The sequence below is a fragment of the Quercus robur genome, chromosome 6 (genome assembly GCF_932294415.1).
Source record: "Quercus robur chromosome 6, dhQueRobu3.1, whole genome shotgun sequence".
Classification (NCBI taxonomy): domain Eukaryota; kingdom Viridiplantae; phylum Streptophyta; class Magnoliopsida; order Fagales; family Fagaceae; genus Quercus; species Quercus robur.
The window spans coordinates 96,908-118,629 of NC_065539.1; the positions used below are offsets into that span (position 1 = coordinate 96,908).

The 21,722-nt window shown below is 36.7% G+C and overlaps 1 protein-coding gene across 2 annotated transcripts; it reads left to right on the top strand.

Annotated features, from left to right (window-relative positions):
- Positions 1–5,520: 5,520 nt before the first annotated feature.
- Positions 5,521–17,316, top strand: LOC126690386 (kinesin-like protein KIN-14E). Of its 2 annotated transcripts, none has more exons than XM_050385490.1 (24): positions 5,521–5,660; positions 6,003–6,308; positions 6,653–6,725; positions 6,870–7,001; positions 7,086–7,324; positions 7,447–7,774; positions 7,930–8,029; positions 8,115–8,296; positions 8,455–8,570; positions 8,737–8,839; positions 10,270–10,422; positions 10,526–10,672; positions 10,757–10,957; positions 12,302–12,466; positions 12,537–12,641; positions 12,794–12,934; positions 13,029–13,223; positions 14,115–14,241; positions 14,355–14,557; positions 14,682–14,864; positions 15,103–15,198; positions 15,368–15,565; positions 15,800–16,071; positions 16,836–17,316. In XM_050385490.1, the coding sequence occupies exons 2-24, from the start codon at positions 6,121–6,123 to the stop codon at positions 17,026–17,028; spliced, it is 3,840 nt and encodes a 1,279-aa protein (XP_050241447.1). In that variant the 5' UTR covers positions 5,521–5,660; positions 6,003–6,120; the 3' UTR covers positions 17,029–17,316. The 2 variants fall into 2 exon arrangements, with proteins under 2 accessions (XP_050241447.1, XP_050241446.1); XM_050385489.1 differs by lacking the exon at positions 5,521–5,660 and adding an exon at positions 5,704–5,866.
- Positions 17,317–21,722: the final 4,406 nt, after the last annotated feature.

A 21,722-nucleotide genomic window follows, 5' to 3' on the forward strand; every position in this document is an offset into this window, starting at 1 on the left:
GTTTCGTCAGCTTGAGGTATTTCTGCATCCTTTCTTCCATTACTTTGTACTCTCCCCTAATCTACCCGATCATTAGCTTTGAATCACTTTGGATCAACAAGTTTTTAGCTCCAAGTGCCTTTCCAAGCCTCAGTCCCGTCAGTATCCCCTCGTATTCAGTTTCGTTGTTGGTGGCCGAAAATTTTAGTTGGACCCCATATTTTAGCACCTCTCCGTCGGGGGTAGTTATGACAACCCCTACTCCCCCCCTTCCTCTGGCTGACGAACCATCAGTTTGTATCATCCATCTATCAACTTCGTCAGTACGGCTATCTTCGTTGGGAAAGGTGAACTCTGCAATGAAGTCCGCTAGAGCTTACGCCTTGATCGCCGTTCTGGGGTGGTATTCGATATCAAATTGACTAAGTTCAATCGCCCATTAGACCATTCTTCCGGCTGCCTCAGGTTTGTTCATCGATTTCTTGATCGGTTGGTCCATCATTACGAGGATAGGGTTTGCCTGAAAGTATTGCCTTAGCTTGCGCGAGGCCACTATTAATGCAAACGCGATCTTTTCAATCCTTGGATACTTGGACTTAGCCCCTTGGAAGGCCTGGCTGACGAAGTAAACTGAGAGCTGCTTCGTGCCTTCTTCTCTGATCAGGGCTGCACTTACTGCTAAGGCTGACACGGCCAAGTATAAGTATAGATCCTCCCTTTCTTTGGACGGGCTCAAGAGAGGTGGGCTGCTTAGGTAACGTTTTAGTTCCTGGAACGCTGCTTCGCACTTGTCAGTCCAAGCAAAAGCCTGCTTCAAGGTCTTGAAAAATGGGAGACATTTGTCTGTAACCCTGGAGACGAACCTGTTTAAAGCTGCTATCCTTCCTGTGAGTTTTTGAACATCCTTGACGGTCTTGGGTGAGGCCATGTCGATGATGGCTTGCACTTTCTCTGGGTTTGCTTCTATTCCTCTTTGGGACACCATGAATCCCAAGAACTTTCCCGAAGCTACCCCAAAAACACACTTACTTGGATTCAACCTCATCTGGTGTTTTTTGAGGGTTGCAAATGTTTCCTTCATGTCGTCCAGATGTATCAGCTCTTCCTTACTCTTGAAGAGCATATCGTCCACGTACACTTTCATGTTCCTGCCAATTTGTTGACTGAATATCTTGTTCACCAACCTCTGATATGTAACTCCAGCATTCTTTAATCCAAAAGGCATTACCTTATAACAGTAAAGTCCTTGACTCGTGATGAAAGTGGTCTTCTCCTAGTCTTCCTCAGCCATCCTTATCTGGTTATATCCCGAGAAAGCGTCCATAAACGTCAGTAACTTGTGCCTGGCTGTAGAGTCCATGAGCTGGTCTATTCTCGGAAGAGGGAAGCTATCCTTCGGGCATGCCTTATTCAGGTCGGTAAAGTCTACACACATCCTCCATTTTCCATTTGCTTTCTTTACTAGGACGACGTTCGCGAGCCACTCAGGATAGTACACTTCCTAGATGAACCCTGCCGTCAAGAGTTTAGTAACCTCCTCTGCTACTGCTTGATCTCGTTCTGGGGCGAAAGTTCTTTGTCTTTGCTGGACGGGCTTCCATTCCGGGTTCACATTCAACTTATGCTGGATGACCTTTGGATTTATGCCCGGCATGTCCTCGTGGCTCCATGCAAAGATGTCTAGGTTTTCCTTAAGGAACCTTATGAGTCTTGTTCTCATCTCGGGGCTTAGCGTCGTCCCTATCTTTGTCGTCTTGTTGGCTTCTCCTTCAACCAATTCCACTGTTTCCAAGGCCTCCATTATGTCTTCTTCCTTCTCTTCAATCATCCACGTGTGGTTCTCTTTCGCAGCCAGGACGGCTTGATAGCATTCTCTTGCCAGGACTTGATCTCCTTTCACTTCACCGACGCCATTATCTGTTGGGAATTTTACCTTCAAACAGTAGGTGGACGTCGCCGCTTTCCACTTGTTGAGTGTGGGCCTCCCAATGATGACATTGTAAGATGAGAGGCAGTCCACCACTAAGAAATCTAGCTGACGGGTCAGCTGCACCAGGTAGGTCCCTACTGTCACTGTCAAGGTCACTATACCCTTGGGGTATACCCGGTCTCCGCTGAAGCTGACGAACGGAGAGTTAAAGGGGCGTAGTCTCTTTGGATATAGCCTCAGTTGCTGGAAAGCCGGGAGGTAGATGATGTCTGCGGAGCTGCCATTGTTGACGAGGATCCTTTTGGTATTGAATCCTTCTATATTTAGCATTATGACCAAAGGATCGTTGTGGGGCTGCTTCACTCCCATGGCGTCTCCTTCCTTGAAAGATATGTCCTAGTATGTTCGTCGGTGCTTGGACGGAGGTATGGCATGGACACTGTTCACCTGTCTCTGGTATGCCTTTTTGAGTGACTTAAACGATCCTCCTAAAAACGGCCCTCCGGTAATCGTGTTTATCTCCCCGATCACCTTGTGTGGAGGCTGGGACGGACGGTCGTCATCCCGGGAAAAGGATTCATGCTGGATTTTGTTGTCATCCCTGAACTTGCTATATTCTCCTTTCTTCACATATTTCTATAACTTCCCTTTCCGTATTAACTCCTCTATTTGCTCATTTAGGTCTTTGCAATCTTCCGTGTTGTGGCCGTGATCTTTGTGGAACCGGCAGTACTTGTTCTTGTCACGGACATTGGGGGATGAGTGCAATGGTCTGGGCCATTTGAGATAATGCTCGTCCTTAATCTGCGTGAAAATTTTATCAACAGGCATAACCAAAGGAGTAAACCTTACCGTTCGAGGACTTTTATCATCTTTCCTCCTGTTCCTGTCATTGTTCCGACGATCTGGTCAATCTCTCTTTTGCCCCCTACGGTTGCCTTCCCTCTTGGCCTTGTCGTCTGGCTTCTCAGCATCCTTTATGGCGGCTAAAGCATCTTCAGCATTCATGTACTTCTGTGCTTTCAGGAGCATTTTCGCCATCGTCTTTGGTGGGTTCTTTGCGAGGGAGGCCACGAGATCTCTGGACCTCAGCCCCGCTTTGAAGGTCGTCAGCTGCACCTTGTCATCGGCTTCGTCCACCTCCAGACTCTCCCGGGTGAATCGTTTGACATACGACCTCAGAGTTTCCTTCTCTCCCTATCTTATGGTGAGTAAGTAGTCTACCGGCCTCTTTGGACGCTGCCCCCCTATGAAATGGCGCAAGAAGGCACTACTTAGTTGATCGAAGTTGTCTATGGACGAGGTTGGCAACTTCGTGAACCATTCTCTTGCTGCTCCTTTGAGAGTAGTGGGGAAGGAACGACACAGTATCTCGTCAGGTGACTGTTGAAGACCTAGAGTCGTCTTAAAGGTATTAAGATGATCCTGAGGGTCTTTGAGTCCGTCGAATGGCTTAAGTTGAGGTAAGCGAAACTTTGACGGTATAGGGCATTCAAGTACCGTTGCGGTGAAAGGTGAATCCGTAGCCCTTACCATTTTGTCTACGCTTTGGTCCGTCTTCTCCTTAATGGCGCTCCTTAATTCGTCCATCTCCTTCCTCATTTCTCAAAGGAGATCTGAGTTCTGCTCGTCCGGAGTAGTCTGACTTTGAGGGGTACCTCTCCTGTGGCTATCCCCTTCTCCCTCCAGGTTACCCTTGGACCGGTTTTCTTCCTGTTGAGCCTGTTGAACCTGCTGGAGTCGTAGCTTCATTTCCTGGTTTTGTTTGGTGAGTTCTTCAATGGTGGCTGCAAGGGCTTGAACTTGCTGGGCCAAGGCTGCTGAATCTGGATTGGATTCCATTTGAATGTAGAGGGTTGATGGAAACTACGTTTTCAAATATGAATCTGAAAATGTTGTTCCCCACAAACGGCGCCAAACTGATGAAGCGCGAGCTCGTCAGTTAAAGTGGGCAGATAGAACTCCTTGTTGATGCGGATGTATCTTCTATAAGGGTCACCGGTGTGGTGCCTGCCACAACGCCTTCGATGCCAAAGTCAGAATAATGAAAGCACCTTATGAAATGATAAACAAGATAAAAGACCAGAGTGCTCTCTCAAAGTGTGAATGTGTCTTTGTACCTTCTGTTGACTATGTGAGGATTTTATACATGTGGCTTTAGGGGCTAGCCGTTATGGTTGTTAATGCTTTCCCCGGTAACGCCTCTGGTCCAATAATGGGGCTTTTAAGAGGCTCCTAACGGTCTGCCTGGTTGATTTGGTAACTACCCAAGTCATTGATTGGCTGCAATGAATGACTCTCATGCTTTCGTCAGTGGTGACTGGCTTCCTCGTTTTCAAGACGAATTCGTCATGGATGCGTTCTTCGTCATTAGTGTTGGCTTCGTCTGTGGGATGTAATCTCGTAATTCCCATCAATATATATAAGTTCAAATCTCTCCACCTAATTATTGAGGTATAAAAAGAAAAGAATATTTTTTTTAACTATAAAAATATGCTAGTTTTATATTTACTATTTCAGGATACTCTTTGAAAGTGAGAAGGAGTGAAGGACGAAAAGAAAAGAGTTAAGCTAAAGACAAAAATAGAGAGGATGAGGGTAAAGAAGATAAGAATTCTTTGAACATATGAGTTATGGTGTGGTAATTTTACTGAAAGGGTGTCTTTGGGTGCAGGCACCAAGACAGTGCAGACCTGGCGGTCTGTGCAAGTTTTTGGCATCTTCCCGCCTACAAAAGAGTGGTACTTTATTTGAATTTTATTTTTATATACTGGCCCGGGTCTGGGTATATATATTATTGATTCGCCGATTATTTCGGGCTTAAAAAAAAGTGTGACAATATGAATGAATGCGTTTTTTCTAATAACACCACTAAACTATTATAAAAAAAAAAAAAAAAAAAAAAAAAAACCCCTAAACTAGTATCACACTAGGGCTGATTTTTTTTTTTTTTTTTAATTTTTTTTAAAAAAGGGAATTGATCTTGATGATTTGTTCCAGTTAAAAACAAATGCAAAATGCAAAATATTAAAGTTCTTACAAATTCTTATATATAAGTTTTTGGGCAAATTGTATTTTTTTGTTTCTAAAATTGAAATATAGAGTCTTTTTTATTTTGGTCTTTTTAAATTTTTTAAAAATAACAATTTAGTTCCTCCATTATTGTCTGTTTATTATTTCCAACGTGTTTCTTACATGTATTATTGGCCCATAAAATATATGGGTGAGTTCAATTTTATTTACTTAATAATACTATTTCGTTATCACCTAAACAAGAAATAAACACAAAGACAAAAATAAATTGTTACCATTTTAAAAAAATTGAAGGACTGAAATATAACATTTTAAAATTGAGGATCAAAAGCAACCATAAAAAGACATATATTTAAGGGATTAAAAATGCAATTTAACAAGAATGATAATTTTAGCAAAAAAAAAAAAAAAAACAAGAATGATAATTTTTTTAAAACATGATACGGTATGACTTGCCTCCAAAGTTAATGTACGGTGAAGTGACATAAGGACGGAAGCTTTACTCAACCTATAAATCACATCACATAAATATTTTAATAATTAAGAAAATAAGATTCGATAAAATTTGGTAATACTGGCAAGAAAAAGAAAAAAAAAAAAGAAAAGGTAAGTAAGAAGGTGGATGAAGGAACAATTCATATATTCATTTTATTTTGAACATTCTCGTGACCCCCACCTTCCTCTTCTCTCTGGGCTGGGCTTATTGGATGAAGAACTGGTTAGTAGTTAAGTTTTGGTTGTAGCTCAGATCTATTTCTGTTTGAATTACATTGTAGTCGTACTTGAGTTTTTCGATTTCTTTCTCTGAGTTAAGTTGTGTCGATCTATGATCTATGTTGTATTTTGTGTGTTGGTGGTGTGCCAAACTAACCACTAGTGTCTCTACAAACCAACCTAGAGATGATTTTATCCCATAACAGCAAGGTGTGTCTGTTGTTTGGATCTGTACATCTTCCATGTTTACGCATTTCGATTTTTGGAAAGGGATTGGTTTTTATTTCTGTATTTTTTTTTGAATTTTCTGTCTACGCTATTTATTTAGTTAAATCTTTCTTTGCAGTTAATTGAGGATTCGATTCGAAGAAGCTAAAACAGTTAAATGTATTTTGTGGGAATAGAGGTTGTTGTTCACTTTATTTTTTTTATAATTAATTTATTATGAGGCGATTTAAGGGAAAATGACGATTGATATGCAACCAAGTCCAACAATGTCAATGTCCCAAAATCAAAATGTGGGAACAAGTAGGTCTTCCTTCAGCTCTAGCAATGGCAATGACGATACTCCTTTGCACAATTCTGCTTCTGCTGCTGTCTCCTATGGCTATGGGGATGACTATGACAGTGATAGTTCTAATTTTGCACCCCCGTAAGTGTCTTCTCTTCTCTTCTCTTCTTCACCTATACCTATTCACTGATGATTTTCATTCACAACAACTCACACCAATATTGTCTGTCCGTCTGTTTGTTTGTTTTTTTTCTTATCTTATTTACTGTTTAATCAAATCGAAGTCAAACCTTAACCCATTTTTTAGGACAATTAACAAATTTTGTTAACTGTATAACCTAATTTAGCTTACGGAAACTTTTCATTAAATTATTTCAGAATTTTGCTCCCAGCCCACGTCCACCCTTTCTTCCCTATGTATGTGCAGTCCTTAACTTGATAGTTAATTTTCTAATTATAGTTACCATTATTATTGTTTCTTGCAGCACACCAACAACCCTTTCAATGGCTATTCCAGAAGAACTTGCTGGTGCTATACCCTTGATTAATCGATTCCAGGTATAAGGGGAAAAAACTAACCCTTCCAATTCAAAAGATTTTTTTCCCTCACCTCAGTCCACATTAAAGCATATTCTTCCTTGCTTTAGGTTTATGCTAGTTGCTAATTATGCTCTTCTAATCTCTCATTTGTTCTCCCAACAGGTGGAGGGATTTTTAAGGTTGATGCAGAAACAGATTCAGTCTGCTGGAAAACGTGGGTTTTTCTCTAAAAAATCTGTAGGCCTTCAAGTTCGTGAAAAATTCACCTTTGAGGATATGCTTTGTTTCCAAAAGGTGATTACTTTCTCTGTTTAATGTGGCCATTTTCTTTTACACCTAAAAAAAGCTTATCAAGATCTAAATCACAAAATTTTACAGGATCCAATACCAACTTCATTACTTAAAATCAATAGTGACCTAGTAAGCCGAGCAACAAAACTTTTCCAGATAATTTTGAAGTACATGGGAGTTGATTCATCTGATCGAGTTACTCCAACAAATTTAGATGAACGGATTGAGCTTGTTGGAAAATTATACAAGCATACTTTGAAGCGTTCAGAGCTCCGAGACGAACTTTTTGTTCAGATATCAAAACAAACAAGGAATACTCCTGATAGGTATGGCTCTACTGCGATTTCATTATTATAAGATTGTTATTATTATTGGGGCACGTAGTTATTAGTGTTGGAACACTGCTGTCACTTCTCTGCTTAATACTGTTACCATACTTGATTTACAGGCAATACTTGGTCAAAGCATGGGAGTTAATGTATTTGTGTGCATCCTCCATGCCTCCTAGTAAGGACATTGGTGGATATCTATCGGAGTATGTTCATAATGTTGCCCATGGTGTGAATGTGGATTCTGAGGTTCGAGTCCTTGCATTAAATACGCTAAATGCTTTGAAGCGAGCTGTTAAAGCTGGTCCCAGGCATACAATACCTGGGCGCGAGGAAATTGAAGCTCTTTTAACCAGTCGAAAACTTACAACTATAGTATTTTTCTTAGATGAAACTTTCGAAGAAATCACATATGACATGGCAACCACAGTGGCCGATGCTGTAGAGGTACATTTCAGCCTTCTGTTATCTGTCCATCTGAAATATATGTATCTCTTGTGTATGTGTTAATAAAAAAAGGTTTAGTTCTAAGCCTTAAGAGCTGCCCTTTCTTGTTCTTTATTGATTTTTAATGAAGTTAAATTAACTTATATCCACTTCAGGAACTTGCAGGGATAATTAAATTGTCAGCATACTCTAGCTTTAGTCTGTTTGAATGCCGTAAAGTTGTTGCTGGCTCTAAATCACCTGATCCTGGAAATGGTATCTACTCTATCTACTTTTTGATTCTTTCCTTATGTCAGATTCACAGAAATAGTAAGCTATTCTGGACTTTGTTGTCATGCAGAGGAGTATATTGGGTTAGATGACAACAAATATATTGGGGATCTGTTGGCGGAGTTCAAGGCTGCAAAGGATCGAAGTAAAGGAGAAATTTTGCACTGCAAATTGACATTTAAAAAAAGGCTATTCCGAGAGTCAGATGAAGCTGTGACAGATCCAATGTTTGTGCAGCTGTCCTATGTTCAAGTAAGAAATTTCTTATCTATAACTGATTTTCATTTTCAAGTTTACAATACCGCTTCATTAACATTATGAAAATACTGCCTTACTTTCATAAATGATAGATGTATGTCTGACATAATAGCTATTTTTAGTTGTCTTGATACATATTAGTATTGTTACAGTTGCAACATGATTATATATTGGGCAATTATCCTGTTGGAAGGGATGATGCTGCGCAGCTGTCTGCATTGCAGATCTTGGTTGAGATTGGATTTGTTGATACCCCTGAATCATGCACGTCAGTGTTTCTGTCACTTTGTGTTATGTAATTATATCCCATTATTTTTCATTTATATTTTTATGGTGTTTTACTTGCTTTCATTTTCTATAATAATTAAAAGCATAGGGGAGTTCAATTTTACTAATTATCATCCACATCTAATTGTTGAAGTAATATTTTGTAGTGACTGGAATTCACTTTTGGAACGATTCCTACCCAGACAAATAGCAATAACACGAGCAAAGAGAGAATGGGAATTGGATATTCTTTCTCGTTATCGTTCTATGGTAAGAGTCAAAATTTTGAGATTTCTTATTCATCCACAACTTACTTGCTCCAAAGAAAAATTGTGTTTCAAGTCCATTTTGTCACACAATTTTATAATGAAGTATTTGCAATTAGTGTTTATAACTACTTTTTGTAAGTTCCTATTGGGTTAGCATCTGCCGTTTCAAACTGAATTTGACAATACATGTGGTCTACTTTGATGTAGGACAAATTGGGAGATTTGTCTATTTGTGCTTGTGGTGGGTTAGGAGAATTTGTGGATCTAGGTGTACAGTTGTAGAAGAAAAAATTAGGGCTTGAAATTGGCTAGGGTTTGTGAGGGTTTTTTTTAAGGCTGTTTGTTAGAGAAAATATGTGCAAGGAGTTTCGATAGGTAAGAGGAAGGGCTTGACTTGGGATTGTAAGGAAGAAGGAACACAAAAAATAGGAGGAAACTGAGAAAATAGCACGAAGGCCAACATGCCTCAACATTAAAAAAACTCAATATTTTTGTTAATCAACTCTATCTATTATTGTACTAGAAGTATTAGGACTTCTAGCTTGACTAGTAAACAAAGAACCTAATGAGGTAATAACTAATAAAGACTAACTTCTTATCAAAAAAAAAAAAAAAAACTCTAGGAGGCAAAGAAAACCTAAGATACTTAGGATCTCATAGAAAATTCTAGACTCAATTAAACTACCAAAATACCCTTGATTCGTAGGGTTGTAGAAATAACAATTTTGTCTTGAATACAAAGTTGACCATAACTTGTTAAATATAAACCTAAATTAAAAATTGTCTTTAACCCTAGGACACTTTTTTTATTTTTAATTAAGACTAATTTTTATTAAAAGAGACTGCTTAATGAATCAATACACAAAGTAGACTAAAAAGTTGCAACAAGAAAGAATTATGTACTGAAAGGCAAAAACTCTATATATGATACAATAGAGGTACTACTTATCAAACCCCAGTGCAGGACCGTTCATTCTTGCGCTAGTAGTATCAGGGGTCCTAGTTTGACTAATAAACTAAAAGCCTAATATGGTCATAACTAATAAAATACTAACTAGGACTCAAAGAAAATAAAGCCTAAGCTACTTGGGACCTCCCAAAAAATTTAAATTCAACTAAACTACCAAAATACCCTTAATTTACAGAGTTGCATAAAATTTTGTCCTTGAAAGAAAATTGACCATAATACGTTAAATAGAAACCAAATTAAAATTGTGACAAATATAACTAGACTTTTAAAACTACACACCTTTTATTTCTATTGCTGCATTATATTTCAAGTCTTTTCTCTGTTTTGGTTGTCTAACAATTTGCTCATGCATGTTGTATTAGCTATCTGCCACTTATCAGCCAATCTTTGATTTTGTGATCACTATATGCTAAACTAATGGTGACAATTCTTCTATAAAAATTAAAATTTTTCCTCTCTAGGAACATTTGACAAAGGATGATGCAAGACAACAATTTTTGCGAATATTGAGAACACTTCCTTATGGGAATTCAGTTTTCTTTAGTGTTCGTAAGATTGATGACCCTATTGGACTACTGCCGGGACGGATAATTTTAGGCATTAATAAGAGGGGGGTAAGTCATCAATTTATAAGTTTTATATACTAATTACAAAATGGCATTTCATATTGCCAATCTTTCAATTACTCTATTTATTTGTTTGCACACTTGCCTATAGGTTCATTTTTTTCGTCCAGTTCCAAAGGAATATCTACATTCGGCCGAGTTACGAGACATAATGCAATTTGGAAGCAGTAATACAGCTGTTTTCTTTAAGATGAGAGTTGCTGGCGTTCTTCACATCTTTCAATTCGAAACAAAGCAGGTTTGATATTCTATGTTTTTTATATGTCAGTTGTCCATTATTAGATTTCTCTTATTGACTAAGTAGTGATTTCCTCATTGTTAGGGAGAAGAAATTTGTGTTGCTCTTCAGACGCATATAAATGACGTCATGTTGCGCCGTTACTCTAAAGCCCGATCCACTGCCAGCAGTTCAATAAATGGGGATATTCCTAACAATCTCAAACCTCCTACTGAGGAAGTGCATGAGAAACGCATTCAAGAATTGTCTAAAGCTCTTGAAGAATCTCAAAGGAATGCAAATGAAGTAAGACTTGAAGAAAATTCAAACAGATTGAACTGTAGTTGAATAAATTATTATTTAATAAATTAGTCCATCATCATATTCCAAGGTCCTTATCCCAGAGGATGGATAAATGGGCCTATAGCAGTTGCTACCATATGACAAGAAATCAGGGGCACATAATGAATTTCTAATCTATTGATGAAGCCACCAATGAGCTATAGCTCAATTGATACTTCCTTCTCTCATCATAATTGGTTGGAGGGCATTGTGTGTTTATACCCACTGGGTGTGTATAACTTAGCAGTAAAATAAAAAAAAAAATCTATTGATAAAGTCCCTTCAAGATCCCACATTTGAGCTTATAGGTAAAGTTGCACCAACTAAATTTAGTTTAAAGCAATCATAGGTTAGATAATTACTAAGACTAAATATTTCAAGATTGCTTGGATCCTTTCAGTCTTCCATTGACTGATACATATACTGAATGCTCATATAGGAAGGTGGACTCCTTGGTTTGGAACCTAGGGGTTCCTTGAAAAATCCATACTTGCCAAATAGGCATTGTATTTGTACAGAAGAAATGACCTAATAAGCCATCTAGGTCTTGTAAGGAAGGTCCTTCCACTTTCCTTTGGAAGGGCATTTGGAAAGCTAAGGTTCCTAAAAGGGTGGATTTTTTCACGTGAACAGCAGCTCATGGTCAGATTCTTACCTTGGATAACTTTACGCTTCGTGGTCACCCTTTGGCGAATCGTTGTTGTATGTGCTGTTGTAATGTAGAATCTATGGATCACCTGTTACTTTTTTGTTCGATAGCTCATTCTTTGTAGGTGTATATGCTTCGACTGTTTGGGATTGATTGGGTCATGCCTGGTTCAGTTGTGAACTTATTATTTTGTTGGTATAATTGGCTTGGGAAGCATAGTTCTGATATTTGGAATTTGGTTCTAGGCTGTTTATTGTGGACCATTTGGACCGAATGGAATTGGTGGTCTTTTGAGGATGAGGGGAAAATTGTGGTTCAGTTATTAGAGCTTTGCCAACAGACCCTCTTTGATTGGTTTCGTTGTTGGGGTTTCTCGGATTGTTTTACCCTAATGGATTTTCTTTCGTCTATTAGAATAGATTAGGGGCTGCTTCTATCTTTATGTTCCTTTTTCCTTCGTTCACTACTGTGAACTTCTTGTATTTTTCTTGCTTTTCTTTTATTAATAATATTCTCTTCTTACTTATCAAAAAAAAATGGTAAGAGCTACTTCATGTGCAGTGTAAAAGTTTCTTTTATGTATCCTATAATTTAAGAAGTTTTAATGTATCTCTTTCTTGGAATTGCACATGAGATTTAAGTTAAGTTTGTTAATTTAGTTGCTGCAAGAATTGCAAGAAAAACAAAAGCAAAAAGTGAGCATGCAAGAAGAATTGGAGGAATTGAATGAATCCTTGAGATCTGATAAACAGAACCTAGCAAAAGTTACTTCTGATCGTGACAGACTTCGATCATGGTGTGATGAAAAGGATAAGGCACTTCAGGTCAGTATTATTAACCTTGTGGATTTAAATTTTTTTAATTTACCCTATTAATTATTTTGAAATTAATTAGGCTGCGCTGCTGGAGAAAAGGAGCATGGAAGTGAGGTTGGCTAAGTTAGGGAATCTTATGATAGAAAACAATACCAAAAAAGATGTGATAGGAGCCGATTCCAAGGTAATCTTTGTTGGAATTTAATTTTATGCTATCAATAGAGATGTATCTATTAGAGTTAATTCATGTGTTCAAGATAATCTCTTTTATCAATCTAGTTTATTTCTCCTGTGATGGGTAAATAACATTCAGATTATTAATGGTATTTAACACAGTTGTTACAAAAGCTCCAAGATGAGTTAAAGCTTCGTAGTGAGCAGTTGCATGCAGCAGAAGAAAATATAAAGAAGCTGGAAAATGAAAAGTTGTCTTTGGAACAAAGGATGTCTGAACTTGAAAAGACAAAAGCTGATGAGGTAGTACTGTTAACACTTGAATTTGATGGTAGGAACCTCTATTTTTTTTCATAGGGTTGAGAATTCTTATCCATTGAAATTATTGAAAATACAGATGGATTTTCTTGAAAAAAACTTTGAGCAAGAACGTAAAGCCTTAAAGTTTCGAGTGCTTGAACTTGAAAAGAAGCTTGAAGGGATCACACAAGAGTTAGCTGTTGTTGAGTCAACTCTTGAAATCAGGAATTCTGATTTGGCTTCATTACAGCATAATCTAAAGGAATTAGAGGAATTGCGAGAAATGAAAGAGGTTTGATACTTTTGATCTTCTCCTTCATTCTTTTTGTTTCAGCGTTTATCATTTGCATCACAATGGTTAAGCCTTAATGTACCATGTATTATATATATATAGAGAGAGAGAGAGAGAGAAAGAGAGAGAGGTTTAAGTTAGAATTGCTGTTATTCTTGGATAATATTGCACTATTCAATAATATTTTATTAGATCAATATTTTGTTAAACCCATCATTGAATAAAATTCATCATGCTCACAAAAGATCGAGATATCAAAGACTAAATGCTGTTGTTTAAAAATGATTCAAAAGTATAGTTTTCAAATTCTTAAAAATTCACTAAATATATGGGTTTTGGGTTGGAAAGTAAATGACATCTGATCAGCATTAAATTGGTGTGCTTAGTAGTTATATTGTTTATTAAACCTAGATGCTAACTTTCATGTCAATCCAGTGCCATTTACCATCCAATCCAAAACTCATTTATCTAGTAGATTTTCAAAATGTGTAGTTTTCAAATTCTTAAAAATTCACTAAATATATGGGTTTTGGGTTGGATAGTAAATGACATCCGTTTAGCATAAATTGGTATGCTTAGTTAGTAGTTATATTGTTTATTAAACCTAGATGCTAAATTTCAAGTCAATCCATGCCATTTACCATCCAATCCAAAACTCATTTATCTGGTAGATTTTCAAAATGTAAAATGTTTAAGATGGAATTCTTAATTTTCAATTATCTTGATATTGGGTATCTATGATAGGCACTGGATTTGGAAAAAATTTGATCCTGTAAGGACTTATTACATGTGGTAACATTATATATTTGGTACATGTTTACCTGTTTTTGTGTGTGCATGTGTGTATATAAAGTGAGCATATTTTGCTAATTACTTTCCACTTGCATGTAGGACATTGATAGAAAGAATGAGCAAACTGCTGCCATTTTGAAGATGCAAGGGGCTCAGCTTGCCGAGTTGGAAGTGCTTTATAAGGAGGAACAAGTTTTAAGAAAGCGTTATTTCAATACCATTGAAGGTTTGCATTTGCAAAAAGAATTTTATAACTTTTATAATGTAGTGCAAGTTTGAAAACACCTATAGTCTTTATCAATAACATTAGCGATATATTGTTCCTTTGATACATTCCAGATATGAAGGGCAAGATTAGAGTTTTCTGCCGATTAAGACCTCTTAATGAGAAAGAGATCGGTGAAAAAGGAAAATATGCACTTACATGGCTTGATGAGTTTACAGTTGAACATCCATGGAAAGACGATAAACCCAAACAACATATATACGATCGTGTCTTTGATGGCAATGCTACCCAAGAAGATGTATTTGAGGATACAAAGGCAAGTTTGATGGAATTTAAAGAATTATTAATATTAGGGATCTGACTTTGTTCTTTTATCTAATATATAAAGAGTGCAATTTCTAATTTCTAATTGTCTTTTTGTTTTTATTATTATAATGCAGTATCTGGTGCAATCTTCTGTAGACGGGTATAATGTGTGCATATTTGCTTACGGTCAAACTGGTTCCGGAAAGACATTTACAATTTATGGATCGGAAAACAATCCTGGACTCACTCCCCGAGCTATTGCAGAACTATTTAAAATTATAAAGCGCGATGGCAAAAAATTCTCATTTTCATTGAAGGTGATTGTTCCCAATCTATATGATTAGTGGTGATTGTTGCTTATGCTAGATGTTGAGTTGTTATCACAGCTTATTATGATTATTATTATTTTTTTCAAAATCTGCTGCATCGGTTTTTGCATGATACATCTTGTATTCACTTTTCCTTCTTTGCATGACAATTTTCCTAATTAGTTGTATAGCTATTTGTTATTTATCTTATCGTCTTAGACTTGACATCATTCTTTTTTTAATGCAGGCATATATGGTGGAGTTATATCAAGACACACTAGTGGATCTTCTTTTACCAAAATCTGCAAAACGTTTAAGATTGGAGATTAAGAAAGATTCAAAAGTAAGTATTGTTATCCAATTCCATTTATATTTCTAAGAAAATATTGTAAAGAGGTTTAATGATTTAAATGGTAAACGATATCATTTATGCAATGGGATAATATCACTTAAAAAAAAAATCATTTCCTTTCAGAAATTGCTCTTGATGGTTAGATATCTTGTGATGTTAGGGTATGGTATCAGTAGAAAATGTGACGGTTGTATCAATTTCAACATTTGATGAATTGAAGAGCATTATTCAAAAAGGATCTGAACAACGACATACATCAGGAACTCAGATGAACGATGAGAGTTCAAGATCTCATCTAATACTTTCAATTGTTATTGAAAGTACCAACCTTCAAACTCAATCTGTTGCCAGAGGAAAGGTATTTCATTATCAATCAGAATTTTATCTACGAATAAATGATGAAATATGCTTTTATGCACTTTGGCTATGGGGGATTTTCATGGTTGTGCACCTACTCTCTCTTGCTCTTTTGTCATGCAGTGTGAAGAAGCATGAATTTAACTGTTAGATGTTTTAGAGTGAGTAGGTTATTTGTTGAGTTGATTTATTTTTTGTCTGTTAATATGTGACTATTATCTGATTTCAAATGCAGCTAAGTTTTGTGGATCTTGCTGGTTCAGAAAGAGTGAAGAAATCAGGCTCTTCTGGTTATCAACTTAAGGAAGCTCAAAGCATTAATAAATCACTATCAGCACTAGGTGATGTTATTAGTGCGTTGGCTTCTGGTGGTCAACACATACCTTATAGGAATCACAAGTTAACAATGTTGATGAGTGATTCTCTTGGTGGTAATGCCAAAACACTCATGTTCGTAAATGTATCACCAGCTGAATCAAACTTGGATGAGACATACAATTCTCTCATGTATGTTTTCCATCTTTTTAAAGCATTTCTACTCTTTTTTTGTCAATTGTTTGGGTGGGCTCAAGTCTGAGAGTTACACTTTTGAGTCTCATTCTCCCCTAACTTCCGTAAGTATCCTCAACCTAACATAAAAAAATATTGTTATTGAAATTGAGTGATAAGCCACTAAATATGTTTAAATTATAGAAATGCCTCCTAGGCATTAGGATAAACTACTTAGCCTGGATTACTTGGTAACTGGCTTTGGCGGGTGGGGTCAATTGCCCCTAGGAGTTTGTTTAACATTGAGGATTAGTGTACAATGTGCTCTGCGACTTTCAACTAATCTAATTGAAGTTCTTCTAATTCATAAAAAATAAAAATAAAAATTGTTTAAATTATAGAAATATGCATTAGCAAAAGGTTTGCTTTATACTTTCTTATTCTTTATGCATATGAGATCCTATCCAAGTTTACAAGTGCGGAATTATTGAATGACAATGTGAACTGATCATTATACTGATTTATGTTTCTATTCTTTCCTACAATTCGAGTTCATGGATTCTTGATGCTTGTAATAATTTGCAATGGTTGTAAGTAGTTAAACTTAATACTTTCAGTTTCAACTTTGCTAGTGGCATATTGATATGGGATAGCATTGTTGGTCATCAATAATTTTTAGCTCAATTTCAATTTTGACACTGGCCTTGATATAGTGTTGTTCTTTCCCCTTACATTGTATAGATCTGTTCATTCTAATAATTCTTGCCTCTATGCTTACTCAGGTATGCATCAAGAGTCCGATCAATTGTGAATGATCCAAGCAAAAATGTTTCATCAAAAGAGGTAGCTCGATTGAAAAAGTTAGTGGCATACTGGAAAGAGCAAGCTGGTAGGAAAGGGGATGACGAGGATTTTGAAGAAATTCAAGAAGAACGACCAGTTAGAGATAGGCCAGATGGCCGTCATTCCATGTAATGTATCTGTGGATACTGTGAAACTTTTCCCATAAAAGAAATACTTCAGACAAGTTGCTAGGCAGGGTTATGAGGCACCTGAGAGAGGGCTTTGCCAAGGTTGATGATATTGATCAACCTAAGTAAATTGACTGCCTGTTGTAGTTACTATGTTGTGGAGTCTTGATGATCTTTCTCCAACATTTTACTAAAGCTATAGGAGCTGTAATTAATTTAGCAGGATTTAAGTTGTATAGGTTTGAGTATTGTGAATATCTTAGTTTCTGTATCTTACATCTCGTTTGGTAAATCCTCCAATTTATGGGAACTTTATGGTTAAATTGATAGGTAGGCCACTATATACACTCGAAGATATAGTGTGCGTTTGTTTGCACTTTTAGGAGCTGAAAACGCGCATATTAAAAAAAGCTAAAGAAAAATTGCGTTTGGCTCAGCCCAAAACGCAACTTTTTGATAAAAGTTGCGTTTTGGGCTCAGGCAAAAATAGCGTCCAAAACGCGCAAAATTTATGGACCTCATCAAAAAGTTGCGTTTGGCTCAGCCCAAAACGCAACTTTTTGATAAAAGTTGCGTTTTGGGCTCAGGCAAAAATAGCGTCCAAAACGCGCAAAATTTATGGACCTCCTGAGGTCCATAAATCAAAATGTGAATTGCGCGTTTTGATATATCCATTAGGCTCACAAGAAATTGCCAAATTACCCTTTATCAAATAACAAATCTAAAATCAAAACAATAACAGCAGATCAAGAACAGGAAAAAAAAAAAATTAGAACAACAATAAAAGATCAAGAAAAAAAATAGAAGCCGATCTGGCAAATCTAAAATAAAAAAACAACTAATTAAGAACAAGGAAAAAAAAATAGAAAAAGAAGGAGATCGGGGTCGAAAATTGGCCGGTAGTTGCTCAACTGTTCGAGCGCAATACAGTGGTGTTTGGTTCGAGCGCAATACAATGGTGGTTGGTCCCGATCATCCAATCTTCTCGATCCAAGCACTTAAGGGTACGTTCTGGAGTTGGATGAGTTCTTGCATGGTTGTTACAGACGAAGTGCTAAAAAAAAAAAAAAAAAAACAAAGGAGAGCTCTGTCTGTGGAACGTTCTAGACTGAGGAAGTGGTATGGTAGGGAATAAAAGAGGAAAAAAGGAAAAAAGAAAAGAAAAGAAAAGAGTGTGGGTACGTGTGTGGAGGAGAAAAAAAGAGGGAAAAAAAAAAAGAAAAAAAAGGAAGGAGAGCCCACGTGTGTGGAGAGAGAAAAAAAAATGCTATCACAATATTTTCACAATAAATCTTAATGTAGGTTATTATTAGCTAACATTGGTGAGAAAAAAATAATTTTTTTAGAAAGAGAAAAAAATAATTTTAATAGTATGTTAAAATTAAAATCAGTATCAATTTTTATCACAATATGTTCACAATACTTTCACAATAAATCTTAAGTGGTAAGTTATTATAAGCTAATATTGGTGAGAAAAAAATAATTTTTTTAGAAAAAGAAAAATTGATTTAAGTATGATGAAGTAGTTGATTTAAGTATAAAACAAACTCACATAAAAAAAAAAAAAAAAAAGTATGAAATAAACTCCCTTATATATACATTGTCCTTTTTGGTAATTTATCCTTCAAACTGCCACTTTTATAAGTGTTAGTCAAACACTCAGCTTTTTCAAAAAGCACTTTTTAACAGTTTTTACCAAACACTCAGCTTTTTGAAAATGCACTTTTTCATTATGTACTTTTTGAAAACTCAACTTTTTTATTATGCACTTTTACAACAAGCTGAACCAAACTCACCCATAACCATGAAGATACAAATGAAAGTTTTAGAAGTGTTAATAGTTATATTTCACTGCAAATGCATATGTGAAAGGAACCAACTTGGTGTTTATTAGAAAAAGAAAAATAGAAAATCTAAATTAGAGACTTTTATTATTATTATTATTATTATTATTATTCGTGAAAAGCAAAAACAGCAAAGAATTTAGTATTTTAGATGTAAGATACTAAAGTTGGTTATCACTTTAAAAATTGTCAAAAATACCTTTAATTTATTTAGATAGTCTTAAAATGAGGTTAAAATGTAATTCAACAAAATGAAAAATTTCAGGAGAAAACTCCTCAAACTTCCCACTAAAAAAAAATTTCCACTTCCTCATGGTCAATTACTCTCCATGCTTATCGTTCCAACATCCCCACCTACATGTAGTTACTACTTAGGGTCTGTTTGGATTGAGTTTATTTTTGCTGAAACTGAAAACACTGTAGCGAAATAATTTTTAAATGTGTAAATAGTACTGTAGGACCCATTTTTAATGAAAAAATTGTTAAAAAGTGTAATTTGTGAGTCTATGAACAGTGCACAGAAGCACTATTCACGAAAGACTTGGTCAACAACTGCGGCTTGGAAAAAAAAAAAAAAAAAAAAAAAAAAAAAAAAGAAGAAGACGTAGAAAGAAAAAACGTGGACGTGCAAACGCGCAATCCAAACACTCACTTAATCTTATGAGACAAGCTCAAGGGAATATCCATTTATAATTTTATTTCAGTTTCAGGGTTCTGTAATCAACATGACTTCTAATCCTATTACCAAAAAAAAAAAAAAGAAAAAAAAAAAAAAAGATATTCATATTCAACCACTGCAAACCAAACTTCCTACAACAAGTTCAATTTTTCTCTTCTGCAGTACCATCTCAGTGCTAATTTCGACTTTTCAGCCTCTTCAAAAATCTGCGTATAAGCCTAGGTTTGTTCTCTCAAAAAAGTATATATGTTTACTATGTTATAATTCCTACCTCTTTCTCTCTCTTAAGGATTGACCATTGACCATTAACCAAGCATGTGTGTAGATTAAAGCTACTCTGCCTCCTTGCAAAGCTTAATTGGTGATTTCATTGTGAATCAAATTCCCTTTGGGTGCATGTGCTGAAACAGAAATATGCTTATCGCAGAAGAGGGATTGAGAACCGGGTCATCTTTTCCAAATCTAATTATTCTTCCCCTACTTGGAGAGGAATCAAGAGAGGTGAAGCTGTGTTCAATAAAGGTACCAAATGGATACCAAGCAAGGAGAGTCGCCTTTCTTTTTGGTTTGATAAATGGCTAAGCAAAGGGGCGTTAAGAGAGCTCATTTCAGGACCTCTAAACCAGGGAGAAAAGCTACTGCAGCTCAAGGATGTTTATAAGCTGGGTTTCTGGGATAGGAATACTATCTCCTTTGCTATACCTATGACATTGATCCAAGACATTAAAGTCATCCCAATGCCCTTAGGAACGATTGGTATAGACCAGATCTCATGGTTCTCAGCCCCTAGTAGGCATTTTGATTTAAAGGAAGCTTACAAGCTTGTGTGCCTTGAGGACAATAGCTCCACTTTTGGCACTGACATTGGCAATTGGGTTTGGAAGATTCCATCCCTCCCAAAGATCAGATGCTTCCTTTGGCAGTGTTGTCACCTAAGCACTCTGGTTAGAAAGGTGCTTGCAGCTAGGGGTATGGATATCTCTCATTTCTGTCCTTTATGCAATAATGCTCCTGAGTCTACTGTCCATTTGCTGAGAGAATGTACTGTGGCTCGCCAATTCTGGACTTTCTTGGCTCCCCTGTTGAGGGCAGATAATTTTATGGCACTAATCTGGTGGCTTGGCTCCGCACCAATTGTAAGTGTCACTTGACCTCCTACACGGGCATTCCTTGGAACATTATATTCTCCTTTGGGGTTTGGAGCCTCTGGTTGTGTCCCAACAAGGTAGTGTTCAGAGATAAATATCCTCCGACACTTCTAAAGGCTGAAGTTCTAGCCAAAGTACCATAATTTGCTTTCTTGGGTAGTAATGAGAAGAATGGGAGGGTGAGGACAGCCATTAGGTGCAATGGTAAAACCTTTGTTACACTGGTTTAAGCTTAACACAAACGGTTCTTCAATGGGGAATCCAGGACATGCGGGGGGAGGTGGAATCATCGGGAACGTTAATGGTGATTGGGTCAGTGGATATGTGAGAGCCATTGGGAATGCTACTAGTGTAGCTGCTGAGTTATGGGCGTCGAGGGATGGTATTCTGTCGTGTTTTTATCTTTAAAATAATTGAGCTTGATGTTATGCTCGTAGTGAATCTATTAAGGAAAGAGGGACACAACCCAAATGGAAATGACACCATAATTGCCGACTACAAAGAAGGGCCGTCCAAGATTCCGAGAGTTAGAGTCCAACGCTGTTACAGGGAAGCAAACAAATGCGCGAATGCACTCACTAGGAGGGGAGCTTTATTACCCCAGGATTTTGTACTCTTTTCATTTCCCTCAGCTGATGTCGCTCTTTTGTTGAGCTTAGACGCAGCTGGGACTATGTATGAGTGTAACTGCGCTCCTTTATCAGTTGTTTAGTTTATAAAATTTCTTCCTTTTACCAAAAAAAAAAGAGTTTCTCTATACATGTATTATTATGGTCTCTACCTTTTGGAAGACTTGGTAGAATTACAAACGTGGATTTTTCTATCCATGCCGTAGTATTATCATGGTATGAATGAGAATAAAGATCCTTCCAATGCCAATGATACTATCCTGGCTAACTGTAGGGAGTGTCTGAAACGTATCCCTTTGGTGAGCACTAATAGAGAAGCTAACAAGTGGATAGACACCCTTGCAAGACGTAGAGTTTGTTGAATAAAGTAGTGCAACACACGTTAGAATGGATTTGGG

Bases quoted from the DNA above. Each gene is read 5' to 3' on its own strand.
- LOC126690386 (XM_050385490.1), top strand. From the start codon at position 6,121: ATGACGATTGATATGCAACCAAGTCCAACAATGTCAATGTCCCAAAAT. The intron at 6,309-6,652 runs GTAAGTGTCTTC...TGTTTCTTGCAG, and splicing joins AGTTCTAATTTTGCACCCCC to CACACCAACAACCCTTTCAA. The intron at 15,199-15,367 runs GTAAGTATTGTT...TTGTGATGTTAG, and splicing joins AGATTAAGAAAGATTCAAAA to GGTATGGTATCAGTAGAAAA.